The sequence below is a fragment of the Zea mays genome, chromosome 1 (assembly GCF_902167145.1).
Source record: "Zea mays cultivar B73 chromosome 1, Zm-B73-REFERENCE-NAM-5.0, whole genome shotgun sequence".
In the NCBI taxonomy this organism is placed as follows: Eukaryota; Viridiplantae; Streptophyta; class Magnoliopsida; order Poales; family Poaceae; genus Zea; species Zea mays.
In genome coordinates this window covers 33,460,994-33,477,147 of record NC_050096.1, presented here as the reverse complement: position 1 = coordinate 33,477,147, position 16,154 = coordinate 33,460,994, and the positions used below count along the sequence as shown (strand labels likewise).

Sequence of the window (16,154 nt, the reverse complement as noted above, 5' to 3'; positions counted from 1 at the left end):
ATCTCTTTGAATGTGTCTAGAATTGAATGCCTAGCTCTTGTAAGTGGTTGAGAAGTGGGAAAACTTGGATGCAATGAATGGTGGGGTGGTTGGGGTATTTATAGCCCCAACCACCAAAAGTGGCCGTTGGAAGGCTGTCTGTTCGATGGCGCACCGGACAGTCCGGTGCACACCGGACAGTCCGGTGCCCCCTGCCACGTCATCACTGCCGTTGGATTCCGACCGTTGGAGCTTCTGACTTGTGGGCCCGCCTGGGTGTCCGGTGCACACCGGACAGGTACTGTTTGATGTCCGGTGTGCCAGCATGGGCGATTCTGACTTCTGCGCGCGCAGATGGCGCATTAAATGCGCGGCAGAGAGCCGTTGGCGCGGAGATGACCGTTGCTTCGGAGGCGCACCGGACAGTCCGGTGCACACCGGACAGTCCGGTGAATTATAGTGGACTAGCCGTTGGAGTTTCCCGAAGCTGGCGAGTTCCTGAGGCCGACCTCCCTTGGCGCACCGGACACTGTCCGGTGTACACCGGACAGTCCGGTGAATTATAGCCGAGTCGCCCTGGAAATTCCCGAAGGTGGCGAGTTTGAGTCTGAGTCCCCTGGTGCACCGGACAGGTACTGTTCACTGTCCGGTGGCACACCGGACAGTCCGGTGCGCCAGACCAGGGGTGCCTTCGGTTGCCCCTTTGCTCCTTTATTGAATCCAAAACTTGGTCTTTTTATTGGCTGAGGGTGAACCTTTTACAACTGTATAATCTACACACTTGGGCAAACTAGTTAGTCCAATTATTTGTGTTGGACAATTCAACCACCAAAATTATTTAGGAACTAGGTGTAAGCCTAATTCCCTTTCAATCTCCCCCTTTTTGGTGATTGATGCCAACACAAACCAAAGCAAACAGAGATGTGCATAATTGAACTAGTTTGCATAATGTAAGTGTAAAGGTTGCTTGGAATTGAGCCAATATAACTACTTACAAGATATGCATGGAATGTTCCTTTCTTTATTTAGCATTTTGGACCACATTTGCACCACATGTTTTGTTTTTGCAAATTCTTTTTGTAAATCCATTTCAAAGATCTTTTGCAAATAGTCAAAGGTAAATGAATAAGAGTTTATAAAGCATTTTCAAGATTTGAAATTTTCTCCCCCTGTTTCAAATGCTTTTCTTTTGACTTAACAAAAACTCCCCCTAAAAGAGATCCACCTCTTAGTGTTCAAGAGGGTTTTGATATACCATTTGTGAAATACTACTTTCTCCCCTTTTTGAACACAATAGGATACCAAATGATAAATACTTTTGGAAAGCACTAAGTTTTTGAATTTGGTGGTGGTGGTGCGGTCCTTTTGCTTTGGGCTCATTTCTCCCCCTTTTTGGCATGAATCGCCAAAAACGGAATCATTAGAGCCCTCGAAGTAATTTCTTCCCCTTTTGGTCGTAAGTAAATGAGTTAAGATTATACCAAAGACGAAATCCGGTCCTTTTCTTTGATGCTCATTTCTCCCCAAAGGATAGAGAGTTGCTTGGAGTTATGGCGAAGTATGAGTTACGGAGTGGAAGCCTTTGTCTTCGCCGAAGACTCCAATTTCCTTTCAATACACCTATGACTTGGTTTGAAGTAGTCTTGAAAACACATTAGTCATAGCATATGAAAGAGACATGATCAAAGGTATATTTATGAGCTATGTGTGCAATCTAGCAAAAGAAGTTGCGAGAATCAAGAATATTGAGCTCATGCCTAAGTCTGGTAAAAGATTGTTCATCAAGAGGCTTGGTAAAGATATCGGCTAATTGATCTTTAGTGTTAATGTAAGAAATCTCGATATCTCCCTTTTGTTAGTGATCCCTAAGAAAATGATACCGAATGGCTATGTGCTTAGTGCGGCTATGCTCGACGGGGTTGTCGGCCATTTTGATTGCACTCTCATTATCACATAGTAAAGGAACTTTGGTTAATTTGTAACCGTAGTCCCGCAGGGTTTGCCTCATCCAAAGCAATTGCGCGCAACAATGGCCTGCGGCAATGTACTCGGCTTCGGCGGTGGAAAGAGCGACCGAATTTTGCTTCTTTGAAGCCCAAGACACCAAGGATCTTCCCAAGAACTGGCAAGTCCCCGATGTGCTCTTCCTATTGATTTTGCACCCTGCCCAATCGGCATCCGAATAACCAATCAAATCAAAAGTGGATCCCCGAGGGTACCAAAGCCCAAACTTAGGAGTATAAGCTAAATATCTCAAGATTCGTTTTACGGCCGTAAGGTGGGATTCCTTAGGGTCGGATTGGAATCTTGCACACATGCAAACGGAAAGCATAATGTCCGGTCGAGATGCACATAAATAAAGCAATGAACCAATCATCGACCGGTATACCTTTTGATCCACGGACTTACCTCCCGTGTCGAGGTCGAGATGCCCATTGGTTCCCATGGGAGTCTTGATGGGCTTGGCATCCTTCATTCCAAACTTGTTTAGAATGTCTTGAGTGTACTTTGTTTGGCTAATGAAGGTGCCCTCTTGGAGTTGCTTGACTTGGAATCCTAGAAAATACTTCAACTCCCCCATCATCGACATCTCGAATTTTTGTGTCATGATCCTACTAAACTCTTCACATGTAGACTCGTTAGTAGACCCAAATATAATATCATCAACATAAATTTGGCATACAAACAAGTCATTTTCAAGAGTTTTAGTAAAGAGTGTAGGATCGGCCTTGCCGACTTTGAAGCCATTAGCAATAAGGAAATCTCTAAGGCATTCATACCATGCTCTTGGGGCTTGCTTGAGCCCATAAAGCGCCTTAGAGAGCCTATAAACATGGTTAGGATACTTACTGTCTTCAAAGCCGGGAGGTTGCTCAACATAGACCTCTTCCTTGATCGGTCCATTGAGGAAGGCACTTTTCACGTCCATTTGATAAAGCTTAAAGCCATGGTAAGTAGCATAGGCTAATAATATGCGAATTGACTCAAGCCTAGCTACGGGTGCATAGGTTTCACCGAAATCCAAACCTTCGACTTGGGAGTATCCTTTGGCCACAAGTCGAGCTTTGTTCCTTGTCACCACACCATGCTCATCTTGCTTGTTGCGGAAGACCCATTTGGTTCCTACAACATTTTGGTTAGGACGTGGAACTAAATGCCATACCTCGTTCCTTGTGAAATTGTTGAGCTCCTCTTGCATTGCCATCACCCAATCCGAATCTTGAAGTGCTTCCTCTACCTTGTGTGGCTCAATAGAGGAAACAAAAGAGTAATGTTCGCAAAAATGTGCAACACGAGATCGAGTAGTTACCCCCTTATGAATGTCGCCGAGGATGGTGTCGACGGGGTGATCTCGTTGTATTGCTTGGTGGACTCTTGGGTGTGGCGGTCTTGGTTCTTCCTCATCCTCCTTTTCTTGATTATTTTCATCTCCCCCTTGATCATTGCCATTATCTTGAGGTGGCTCATCTTCTTGATTTTGCCCTTCATCAACTTGAGCCTCATCCTCATTTTGAGTTGGTGGAGATGCTTGCATGGAGGAGGATGGTTGATCTTGTGCATTTGGAGGCTCTTCGGATTCCTTAGGACACACATCCCCAATGGACATGTTCCTTATCGCGATGCATGGAGCCTCTTCATTACCTATCTCATCAAGATCAACTTGCTCTACTTGAGAGCCGTTAGTTTCATCAAACACAACGTCACATGAGACTTCAACTAGTCCAGTGGACTTGTTAAAGACCCTATATGCCCTTGTGTTTGAGTCATAACCAAGTAAAAAGCCTTCTACAGTTTTAGGAGCAAATTTAGATTTTCTACCTCTTTTAACAAGAATAAAGCATTTGCTACCAAAAACTCTAAAATATGAAATGTTGGGCTTTTTACCGGTTAGGAGTTCATATGATGTCTTCTTGAGGATTCGGTGAAGATATAACCGGTTGATGGCGTAGCAGGCGGTGTTGACCGCTTCGGCCCAAAACCGGTCCGGTGTCTTGTACTCATCAAGCATGGTTCTTGCCATGTCCAATAGAGTTCGATTCTTCCTCTCCACTACACCATTTTGTTGAGGTGTGTAGGGAGAAGAGAACTCATGCTTGATGCCCTCCTCCTCAAGGAAGCCTTCAATTTGAGAGTTCTTGAACTCCGTCCCATTGTCGCTTCTTATTTTCTTGATCCTTAAGCCGAACTCATTTTGAGCCCGTCTCAAGAATCCCTTTAAAGTCTCTTGGGTTTGAGATTTTTCCTGTAAAAAGAATACCCAAGTGAAGCGAGAATGATCATCCACTATTACAAGACAATACTTACTCCCGCCGATGCTTATGTAAGCAATCGGGCCGAATAGATCCATGTGGAGTAGCTCAAGCGGCCTGTCGGTCGTCATGATGTTCTTGTGCGGATGATGGACTCCAACTTGCTTCCCCGCCTGGCATGCGCTACAAATCCTGTCTTTCTCAAAATGAACATTTGTTAATCCTAAAATGTGCTCTCCCTTTAGAAGCTTATGAAGATTCTTCATCCCAACATGGGCTAGTCGGCGGTGCCAGAGCCAACCCATGTTAGTCTTAGCAATTAAGCATGTGTCAAGCTCAGCTCTATCAAAATCTACTAAGTATAGCTGACCCTCTAACACACCCTTAAATGCTATTGAAACATCACTTCTTCTAAAGACAGTGACACCTACATCAGTAAAAAGACAGTTGTAGCCCATTTGACATAATTGTGAAACAGAAAGCAAGTTGTAATCTAAAGAATCTACAAGAAAAACATTGGAAATAGAATGATCAGGAGATATAGCAATTTTACCCAATCCTTTGACCAAACCTTGATTTCCATCCCCGAATGTGATAGCTCGTTGGGGATCTTGGTTTTTCTCATAGGAGGAGAACATCCTTTTCTCCCCTGTCATATGGTTTGTGCACCCGCTGTCGAGTATCCAACTTGAGCCCCCGGATGCATAAACCTACAAAACAATTTTAGTTCTTGACTTTAGGTACCCAAACGGTTTTGGGTCCTTTGGCATTAGAAACAAGAACTTTGGGTACCCAAACACAAGTCTTAGAACCCTTGTGTTTGCCCCCAACAAACTTGGCAACTACTTTGCCGGATTTGTTAGTAAGCACATAAGAAGCATCAAAAGTTTTAAATGAAATGGCATGATCATTTGATGCATTAGGAGTTTTCTTTCTAGGCAACTTGGCACGGGTTGGTTGCCTAGAGCTAGATGTCTCACCCTTATACATAAAAGCATGATTAGGGCCAGAGTGAGACTTCCTAGAATGAATTTTCCTAATTTTGCTCTCGGGATAACCGGCAGGGTACAAAATGTAGCCCTCGTTATCCTGAGGCATGGGAGCCTTGCCCTTAACAAAGTTAGACAAGTTCTTAGGAGGGGCATTAAGTTTGACATTGTCTCCCCTTTGGAAGCCAATGCCATCCTTGATGCCAGGGCGTCTCCCATTATAGAGCATACTTCTAGCAAATTTAAATTTTTCATTTTCTAAGTTATGCTCGGCAATTTTAGCATCTAATTTTGCTATGTGATCATTTTGTTGTTTAATTAACGACATGTGATCATGAATAGCATTAACATCAATATCTCTACATCTAGCACAAATAGTGACATGCTCAATGGTAGATGTAGAGGGTTTGCAAGAATCAAGTTCCACAATCTTAGCATGAAGAATATTATTTTTATCTTTAAGATTGGAAATTGTAACTTTGCAAACATCAAAGTCTTTAGCCTTAGCAATTAAATTTTCATTCTCTAATCTAAGGCTAGCAAGAGATACATTCAATTCATCAATCTTAGCAAGCAAGTCAGCATTATCATCTCTAAGATTGGGAATTGAAACATTACAAACATGTGAATCAACCTTAGCATTTAAGATAGCATTTTCATTTCTAAGGTTGTCAATCATCTCACGACAAGTGCTTAGCTCACTAGATAATTTTTCACATTTCTCAATTTCAAGAGCATAAGCCTTTTTAACCTTAACATGTTTTTTGTTTTCTTTAATTAGACAATCCTCTTGGGAATCCAAAAGGTCATCCTTTTCATGAATAGCACTAACCAATTCATTCAATTTTTCCTTTTGAGCTATGTTAAGGTTGGCAAAAAGGGAACGCAAATTATCTTCCTCATCACTAGCATTGTCATCACTAGAGGATTCATATTTAGTGGAGGATTTAGATTTAACCTTCTTTTTGCCGTCCTTTGCCATGAGGCACTTGTGGCCGACGTTGGGGAAGAGGAGTCCCTTGGTGACGGCGATGTTGGCGGCGTCCTCGTCGTCGGAGGAGTCGCTTGAGCTCTCGTCGGAATCCCATTCCCGACAAACATGGGCATCGCCGCCCTTCTTCTTGTAGTACTTCTTCTTCTCCTTTCTTCTCCCCTTCTTGTCGTCGCCTCGGTCACTGTCACTAGATATAGGACATTTAGCAATAAAATGACCGGGCTTACCACATTTGTAGCAAACCTTCTTGGAGCGGGACTTGTAGTCTTTCCCCCTCCTTTGCTTGAGGATTTGGCGGAAGCTCTTGATGACGAGCGCCATTTCCTCATTGTCGAGCTTGGAGGCGTCTATGGGTTGTCGACTTGGTGTAGACTCCTCCTTCTTCTCCTCCGTTGCCTTGAATGCAACGGGTTGAGCCTCGGATGTGGTGGCATCATCAAGCTCGTTGATCTTCCTCGAGCCTTCGATCATGCACTCAAAACTTACAAAATTCCCGATAACTTCCTCGGGGGTCATTTTAGTATATCTAGGATTACCACGAATTAATTGAACTTGAGTAGGGTTAAGGAAAATAAGTGATCTTAGAATAACCTTAACCACCTCGTGGTCATCCCACTTTACGCTCCCGAGGTTGCGTGCTTGGTTCACCAAGGTCTTGAGCCGATTGTACATGTGTTGGGGCTCCTCCCCTTTGCGAAGCCGGAACCGACCGAGCTCCCCCTCAATCGTTTCCCGCTTGGTGATCTTGGTGAGCTCATCACCTTCATGCGCGGTCTTGAGTAAATCCCAAATCTCCTTTGCGTTCTTCAACCCTTGAACTTTGTTATACTCCTCTTTACTCAAAGAGGCTAGGAGTATTGTTGTTGCTTGAGAGTTGAAGTGCTCGATTTGGGCCACCTCATCCTCATCATAGTTCTCATCCCCTACTGACGGTACCTGCGCACCAAACTCAACAACTTCCCATATGCTTTTGTGGAGCGAGGTTAGATGAAATCGCATTAAATCGCTCCACCTAGCGTAATCTTCACCATCAAAAGTTGGTGGTTTGCCTAATGGGACGGAAAGTAAAGGTGTATGTTTGGAAATGCGAGGGTAGCGTAGAGGGATCTTACTATACTTCTTGCGCTCTTGGCGCTTAGAAGTGACGGAGGGCGCATCGGAGTCGGAGGTAGAAGTTGATGAAGTGTCGGTCTCGTAGTAGACCACCTTCCTCATCCTCTTATGCTTGTCGCCTTTCCGATGCGGCTTGTGGGAAGAAGATTTTTCCTTCTTCTCTTGGTGGTGAGAAGAGGAAGCCTTTTTCTCCTTCCGTTTGGAGGAGTCCTTCTTCTTCTCCTTCCTCTTGGTGTGGGACTCTTCCGATGAAGTGCTCCCATGGCTTGTAGTGGGCTTTTCGCCGGTCTCCATCTCCTTCTTGGCGTGATCTCCCGACATCACTTCGAGCGGTTAGGCTCTAATGAAGCACCGGGCTCTGATACCAATTGATAGTCGCCTAGAGGGGGGGTGAATAGGGCGAGATTGAAATTTACAAATATAAACACAACTACAAGCCGGGTTAGCGTTAGAAATATAAACGAGTCCGAGAGAGAGGGCGCAAAACAAATCCCAAGCGAATAAGCAAGTGAGACACGGAGATTTGTTTTACCGAGGTTCGGTTCTTGCAAACCTACTCCCCGTTGAGGAGGCCACAAAGGCCGGGTCTCTTTCAACCCTTCCCTCTCTCAAACGGTCCCTCGGACCGAGTGAGCTTCTCTTCTCAAATCAAAGCCGGGAACAAAACTTCCCCGCAAGGGCCACCACACAATTGGTGCCTCTTGCCTTGATTACAATGGAGTTGTGATCTCAAGAACAAGTGAGAAAGAAAAGAAGCAATCCAAGCGCAAGAGCTCAAATGAACACGGCAAATCGCTCTCACTAGTCACTAGGGCTTTGTGTGAAATTGGAGAGGATTTGATCTCTTTGAATGTGTCTAGAATTGAATGCCTAGCTCTTGTAAGTGGTTGAGAAGTGGGAAAACTTGGATGCAATGAATGGTGGGGTGGTTGGGGTATTTATAGCCCCAACCACCAAAAGTGGCCGTTGGAAGGCTGTCTGTTCGATGGCGCACCGGACAGTCCGGTGCACACCGGACAGTCCGGTGCCCCCTGCCACGTCATCACTGTCGTTGGATTCCGACCGTTGGAGCTTCTGACTTGTGGGCCCGCCTGGGTGTCCGGTGCACACCGGACAGGTACTGTTTGATGTCCGGTGTGCCAGCATGGGCGATTCTGACTTCTGCGCGCGCAGATGGCGCATTAAATGCGCGGCAGAGAGCCGTTGGCGCGGAGATGACCGTTGCTTCGGAGGCGCACCGGACAGTCCGGTGCACACCGGACAGTCCGGTGAATTATAGTGGACTAGCCGTTGGAGTTTCCCGAAGCTGGCGAGTTCCTGAGGTCGACCTCCCTTGGCGCACCGGACACTGTCCGGTGTACACCGGACAGTCCGGTGAATTATAGCCGAGTCGCCCTGGAAATTCCCGAAGGTGGCGAGTTTGAGTCTGAGTCCCCTGGTGCACCGGACAGGTACTGTTCACTATCCGGTGGCACACCGGACAGTCCGGTGCGCCAGACCAGGGGTGCCTTCGGTTGCCCCTTTGCTCCTTTATTGAATCCAAAACTTGGTCTTTTTATTGACTGAGGGTGAACCTTTTACACCTGTATAATCTACACACTTGGGCAAACTAGTTAGTCCAATTATTTGTGTTGGACAATTCAACCACCAAAATTATTTAGGAACTAGGTGTAAGCCTAATTCCCTTTCAACACCATATTTAGCACCTGGGCACGGCCGAACGGTCAATGATTATATTAACTCAGGCGAGAGTCCTTATCTCCGTGCTTACCCGACTAATCACACGGGAATCTGTTAGAACACGCATATGAACGAGTCCAGACCCCATATAAATATAAAGGAGCACGACCGATTGAGGTAACACCCAATCGAGAAAATCAATATATTATCATTACCTTTACATTCTTGTCTTAGGAGTGGCAAGAATTTAGCATAGATTAGTCTTTCTCATCCACAATCTTCCCCTCTCCTCGACTTTATATCGTTTAGAGACATCTTAGGTGGCCTGTCGACCCTAAGACAACTCTAGAATCTTTCTTCCCTGATGGAGTCCCTTACGGGGGTTGAGATCTAGTTCTGCAGGAGATCCACGAAGCCCTCTGCGCGCCTCATAGGTGGTCTGCCACCTATACGCGGATGGTCTGCATGCCATAGAGACAGTGGCGGACCCAGAAATTAACCAAGACCCGGGCCGAAACAACCATAAACTCTAATAGTAACATATAAATAAATTTCTAAACTATGCACAAGGTTGTCATGATGTTCTTGGGCCAACTGATCATGTCTCTTACAAGATGCATTGACAGTGTTAATAATTAATGTGGTATAGGTAAAAAAATCCGTGATAGAAGGGCAACATTTGGCAACAGCAACAACCACTAATTGCAATTGATGGGCAAAACAATGTATATAAAATGCATAGGGATTTTCATCCAATACCCATCGTTGTAGCCCATGGAATTCACCTCTCATATTTGATGCCCCATCATGGGCAAAACAATCATGTCTTTGTTGTTTGAATAGATAACAGTAAAAACAGAAGGCAGCATCTTTGGTAACACTATACTCTAACCAATTATGGTTCTTGAACCATGAATCATGAAAACTTCTTTGTCGGTGTCCCATTTTTTTAGGATATATATGGCCAATTGGTTGACATGGACCCTGTAACAAATACTCTCTTCTAACAGCATCCCTAATGTTAACATCGTATTCATCAATTGGTTTTCTAAGCCCAGGATCAACAACTATATCGAATACCTGCTCAGAAGGTGGAATTTCTTGCTCTTGTTCATCTGAAGTTGGATTTAGTACTGCCTCAACAGTAGCCTCCTCGGTTGAAATTTCTTGGGCTTGATTGTTACTGATTCCGGTTCCCACTGTTGGTTGAGAATTGGGGTTCGATCTTGGCTGCACATTACACACGACGGGTGTCAGAGCTGGAGAGAAAAATGATTGCAATGTTCTATGCTTCTTCTTCATTTTGACGGGCGGACGGAGCGTGGCCGGGCGAGCTGGCGAGGTGTTGACTGATTGGTGACTCGCAGACTCGGTGATGGTGACTGGTGAGCTCTGAGCTGCAGCCGCGACGGCGCACGGCACGGGCCACGACGCGTGGCCTGGTGGCTGGCAGGCGGGCAAGGGCCGACCGGCGAGGGGCGAGGCGAGCCGCACGCCCACACCGCAGCGGCCAGCGGCTGGCGGGCGCCGGGCGACCGCCGACCGGGCGGGCAAAGTGCCAAGGTCGAAGCAGCCAAGCAGGGGCAGGCGGGCAGCCGGGCAGGAGCAGGCGGCGGCGCGGCGCTCCTGGGACAGCCGAACAGGAGCAGAGCAGGTGCAAGCGTGCAGCCGAGCAGCGAGGACGCGTCTGGCTGGCCGAGCAGCGAGCAGCAGCGAGCAGCTAGCAGGTGCGCTTGGGCGAGGGACAGGACCAGGAGGAGTCCAGGGCGCGGCTGGCGGCGGCACCGTGGCGGCTGGCGCCTGGCGTAGGCTGCTAGGGTTCTGTTCTGGCGTTCTGCAGTTCTAGGCTACGACAGAATTTCTTTTTTTTGGGCCTGCGCGCCCCGGGTCGTGGCCTAGGTGGCCATGGGCGCCGGTCCGCCTCTGCATAGAGAAGACCAGAGCCCCTGCCCCTCTGTGCAGTCACACATGGTCCACGATCATGCAGAGAGGACTTCAAGGCCCCACACGTCCGCCAGCTCTATGGTTCGTTTGGTGATTGGCCCAAAACAAGCCAACAAATGCCTCATCCCAGAAACGGATTGGCATGTTGGATTGGGCAAGGAGATATATGCCTGTCTCAAGTATGTATCTGTTTTCTTTAAACTTAACCCATTCTGTTAGTGAGTATGAGGACTACAAATCTGGTGTGCAATGCCTACATGAGCAAAATACTTGTGCAGGTGATGATATTCTCCACCTCGGTCTGATTGAAGTGAGAGAATGTTTTTGTTCATCAAAGGTTCAGCATGTCGTTGAAACTGAAAACTGTTCCGCGCCGCTAGGTCGGCCTTTTTACGGCCCATAATATATTCTGCTGCGACGCCTGCCTCGGCGTCCGGGCATCGCCATCGTAGACACGGCAAAGGAGACGCCGGAAGGCCCGGACGGAACAAGCGAGATATTTAAGGACGCCTTTTTGGCGCGACCCCACGACATGGCGGCATATCTATCTACTACACACGCCTTTAAAACCTTTCGCCCTCCTCCGCGCTCCCGGCTCCTCCCAGCACCAGCAAGCAGCCTTATCTATCCCCTCAGCTCTGCAGCTCAGTGTCCACCACCGCCGCCTCCTTCCAGCTGGGTGGAAGAAACATGTCGCGAATGGCGCCCCCGTCTCCGCCTCAGTCCCTGAAGCCCCCGACGCTGCCCTTCTCCCCGCCCAAAAAGCCACCGCCGATGCCGGTGTACAAGGACCTGCACTTCAACCGCGACCTCTCCGCCACCAAGAAGCTCCAGGCCGGAGTGGACCTGGTGGCACGGTTGTTGGGGGTCACCCTGGGGCCCAAGGGGAGGAACGTGGTGCTTGGCAACAAGTATGGCCCTCCCAAGATTGTCAATGACGGGGAGACCGTCCTTAAGGAGGTAACGCCATGCTTCCAGAAATTAGCTAGCTGCTACCCGAAACAACAGTATGCAGCTATTTGGTTAGACTGGATCTGGATTGAATGAATGGCATGATGAAGTGAAGGCACAAAACATGTTGATCACTCCACTGATTACTGTTCAATTCTTGATCGATCTTGTTATCTTATTTGCAATGTTAGGTCTTTTTTTCACTCTGTTCTGAACACAAGTGGAAACTGCAAATTTGTTATTGTTGTGGACTTCGGGCACTAATGTACTAATATGAGATGCTTCTCGTTCCGATCATGTCCTTTTTCTGATCATGTTTTAATACTTCCAATGCCCATGTATCAATCACACTGTGTCATTCAAGATCGAATTGGAAGATCCATTAGAAAATCTTGGAGTGAAGCTGGTCCGACAGGCTGGAGCAAGGACCAATGATATTGCAGGAGATGGTTGTACCACATCCATAATCCTTGCCCAAGGCCTCATTGCTGAAGGGATGAAGGTGTGCCTATCTCTTCTCTAATTAGTTTTCTATACACTGGTAACAGCGAAAAAAGTTGCTATGATGAAGTTGTTGATTTATAGATTCTGAGTCAGGATCCTGCATTGCTTCTTATAATTGTTTCATAAAGTAGGTTCTTGCAGCTGGAATCAACCCAGTTCAGGTCGCACGTGGCATTGAGAAGACTGCTGCTGCTTTGGTGTCTGAGCTCAGACTGATGTCGCGGGTGGTATGATTTTCGAGTTTGTAAAAGTTTTTTTTTGTGCTCTGTAAATCCACTGTGGAGATATCTTAGTGGTGTGTAACCTGTTGTTTTCTAGATTGAAGACCATGAAATTGCACATGTGGCTGCAGTTAGTGCGGGAAATGATTATGCTGTTGGAAATATGATTTATGATGCTTTTCAAAGAGTAGGTAGACAAGGAATGGTGAGAATTGAAAATGGAAGAGGCACCGAGAACAGTCTGGAGGTTCTGGAAGGAATGCAATTTGAACGCGGTTACCTCTCTCCTTACTTTGTTACCGATCGTGGTAACATGACGGTGGAGTTCACTGACTGTCAGGTGAGGGCTCTGTTCCTCTTATACAATGTTTTGCAGAAAAAAAATAATAGAAGAACTACATCTTGTGTTTGCAGATACTATTGGTTGACAAGAAAATTACGGATGCTAGTGAGATTATAAGGATACTGGACAGTGCTGTCAAAGAAAACTATCCGTTGTTAATAATCGCCGAGGATGTGGAAGAACAGGCAATGGCTGATTTGATAAAAAACAAGCTGAAAGGGACAATTAAGGTTGCAGCCGTTAAGGCCTTCTCTTTTGGGGAACAAAAGACTCAATGCTTGGATGACATTGCAATCATGACAGGAGGTACAGAACTCGACACCAACCTAACCAATGCAATTACAGTCTCCAACGTATTCTCGTTGGTTTTCAGGTACACTAGTGAGGGATGACATGGGGCATATACTGGAAAAGGCAGGAAAAGAGGTTCTTGGTTCCGCTTCTAAGGTGGTAATCACGAAAGATTCAACACTAATTGTTACTGACGGAAGCAATCGTCGAGCAGTTGAGGAAAGGGTTGCTATGATAAAAGGCCAAATTGAGGTAGAATTATTCCAGTCATACCTTGAATTTGTATGTTATATCTACCATGTGTGCATTACTACTGGATCCTGCAAAGTATTTTACTTTTGAACTCCCAGAATTCTAAGGAAAGTTACAACAAGAAGATATTGGGTGAGAGGATAGCAAGGTTATGTGGTGCAATTGCAGTGATCCAGGTACCATACATTGTTTTAATTGACGAAGTAAAACATTTAAGGGGTACAAAAAAATCAATTAGAGTGCCGAAAATTGTATTTTTGGCCTCAATGTCAGGTTGGTGCTCAAACAATCATTGAGATGAAAGATAAGAAGCTGAGGATTGAAGATGCACTTAACACAACAAGGGTACCTTGATCAATCCTATATACTTCATTTCATGTGTTGTCTGCAACTACAAGTTTCAAAGTTTGAACCAACTTTTTGGGATAATTCAGGCAGCTATTGAGGAAGGTGTTGTAGTTGGTGGTGGATGTAGCCTACTAAGACTGTCAGAGAAGATTGACGCAATCAAGGAATCATCGTTGGATAATATAGAGCAGGAGGTACTTTAATAATTTCCTGTATTTATCTTAAAGGGTGTTATGTTTAAAAAATATTGATAATTTGAGGAGCTATCAGCAGACCCTTAACCTTTTATAACTTCGATGTTTTAGTAATCACAGTCAAGTGTCAAGGTCTATTGTTTCATGCTGGTTGCAGTAAAATGCACTTCCTTCCAATGCAGACCTACGAAAATTGACAAAATGCTATGATTCTATCATGAACTCTAATTTTGAGCTCTTCATGTTTAGGTTGGTGCTGACATCTTCAAACAAGCCTTGAGTTACCCTACCTCACTAATAGCAAAAAATGCAGGGGTGAATGGCGACTTTGTCATTAAAAAGGTTTATTATTTGCACTGATACTCCTATCTGTTATAGTACAAGTTACACATATTTTGACATTACAAAGTACACAAAGACCACCACAAAAATGCACTGCACACACATATTTGTCTTAGCTCATTTCTCTAGCTAACATGTATTTGACTTATGCTATTCAAAGGTGTTACTGAATGATGATGCAAATTATGGTTACAATGCTGCCAAGAACTGCTATGAGGACTTGATGGCTGCTGGAATACTGGACGCAACAAAGGTAGCAAAATAGTCATAGGTGTTTAAAAATAATTCTATGTCACCATGCTGAGTGGATACTGGTGGAGTATTTGCTTACACCCACAAATATTACCAGGTTGTGAGGTGTTGCATTGAGCATGCTGCTGTAGTTGCTAAGTCCTTTCTCACCTCTGATGTGGTGATTGTTGAGGCAAAAGAAGGCAAACCTATTCGAATAAGACCCCCAATGCCTCCTAGGCACTTAATTCCCCCAATGCCTGCTTCAAGTAATTCGTGAACCTTCAAATATAACAGATACATATTTTAATCTCAATATCAAATTTGTTGTCTTAGTTTACTGCATATTTTCAGTTTCAGGTATTCGAGTGTAGCAGGCGTCCTTTCCACCAAGAATCAGCCTCAACACAACAAGACTACGGGCCCGGTACCCCCAAGTTTCTAAGATAATAAAGCAAAGAAAACATAGTGAAATTTTGACGTCAAACGTGGCTTTGTATGATTGCTCCAAGAAGCTCTATGCACGCTATCGCATCATCGGAGCAGCAGCAAGGGTGGATGATATGTGTTATATAGGGAATACAAAGGTGAACAATTCAATTTTGATGTTCAAATGCTCCTTACCGTCATAAATATACTTCTGTTTTTTTAGGAACATATACTTTAATAGCTTCGCTTAGTTTAGAATTTTTTTTTTGAAGAGTAGAAGAATTACTCATTATTATATTAAGAAAAAAAGAGTTTTAGTCCTGAAGGACCAGTATGGAGAATAAAAGAGCCACCTTACAGCGGCTAAAAACAAGAGGGCAGAAAGAGATCCATAAGGGGCCGTTCGTTTCTTTCGGAATGAAGTCACGGAACAATTTCTAGCCGGTTTGTTTCTCTAATTTATATAAGTTTTGATCAGCTGAAATATTTCCTGGTCTATTTCTGAACAAACGAACAAGACCTAAGTGAAAACAAAAGGACTACCACCAAGGGATCAAGAACCAGTCCTGGAATAGGAGCTGCGAACCAAATCTCCCAAATCTCTCCTGTCCATCCTTTCTAAAGATGTTTCCATGTTAGGCTGAGCGAGCCACTTGTTTAAGAAACAAAATGTTTAAAATACGACAAGTACAGAATAGGACAACATAACCACTATAAAATCGAGTTGTCTTGTTGGGCTCGCTAGCCTGCAAGATGCTAAAACCCCATAATTTTTTTAAATATTAATATAGTTTTGAATTTTCATTAAAATAATTTCGAGATTCAAATAATATAAAAGTTTCAAATTATCGTTTTTAATAATATATTGTGTGTGGTATTGGTATGGTTAGTAATGAGCTCTAAAATTTACAGTATAAAATTTAAGTATTAGATCGGATTAAGATGAGACTCTATTTCTATTTATTTTTAAATTAAAATTATTTAAGGGCTCTATATTTAGATCACGACCTATTACCACCTCTGGGTGTCAGGGACCGAACAGGTTTTCAATCATTGAAAAGTTAGACTATTTAAATTTATAAGTCAGCCAAAAAAAGTT

The 16,154-nt window shown here is 44.8% G+C and overlaps 1 protein-coding gene across 2 annotated transcripts; it reads left to right on the top strand.

Moving 5' to 3' along the window:
• The first annotated feature begins 11,478 nt into the window (after nt 1-11,478).
• Nucleotides 11,479-15,376, top strand: LOC103633537 (ruBisCO large subunit-binding protein subunit beta, chloroplastic). Of its 2 annotated transcripts, NM_001351754.1 has the most exons (13): nt 11,548-11,909; nt 12,265-12,402; nt 12,536-12,631; nt 12,723-12,965; nt 13,040-13,274; nt 13,342-13,511; nt 13,610-13,687; nt 13,785-13,856; nt 13,946-14,053; nt 14,303-14,395; nt 14,556-14,648; nt 14,745-14,895; nt 14,981-15,222. In NM_001351754.1, exons 1-13 carry the CDS (start codon nt 11,640-11,642, stop codon nt 14,998-15,000), a joined length of 1,767 nt encoding a protein of 588 aa, NP_001338683.1. In that variant the 5' UTR covers nt 11,548-11,639; the 3' UTR covers nt 15,001-15,222. The 2 variants fall into 2 exon arrangements, with proteins under 2 accessions (XP_020401421.1, NP_001338683.1); XM_020545832.3 differs by lacking the exon at nt 14,745-14,895 and having other exon boundaries at nt 11,479-11,909; nt 14,981-15,376.
• The last annotated feature ends 778 nt before the right edge of the window (nt 15,377-16,154 follow it).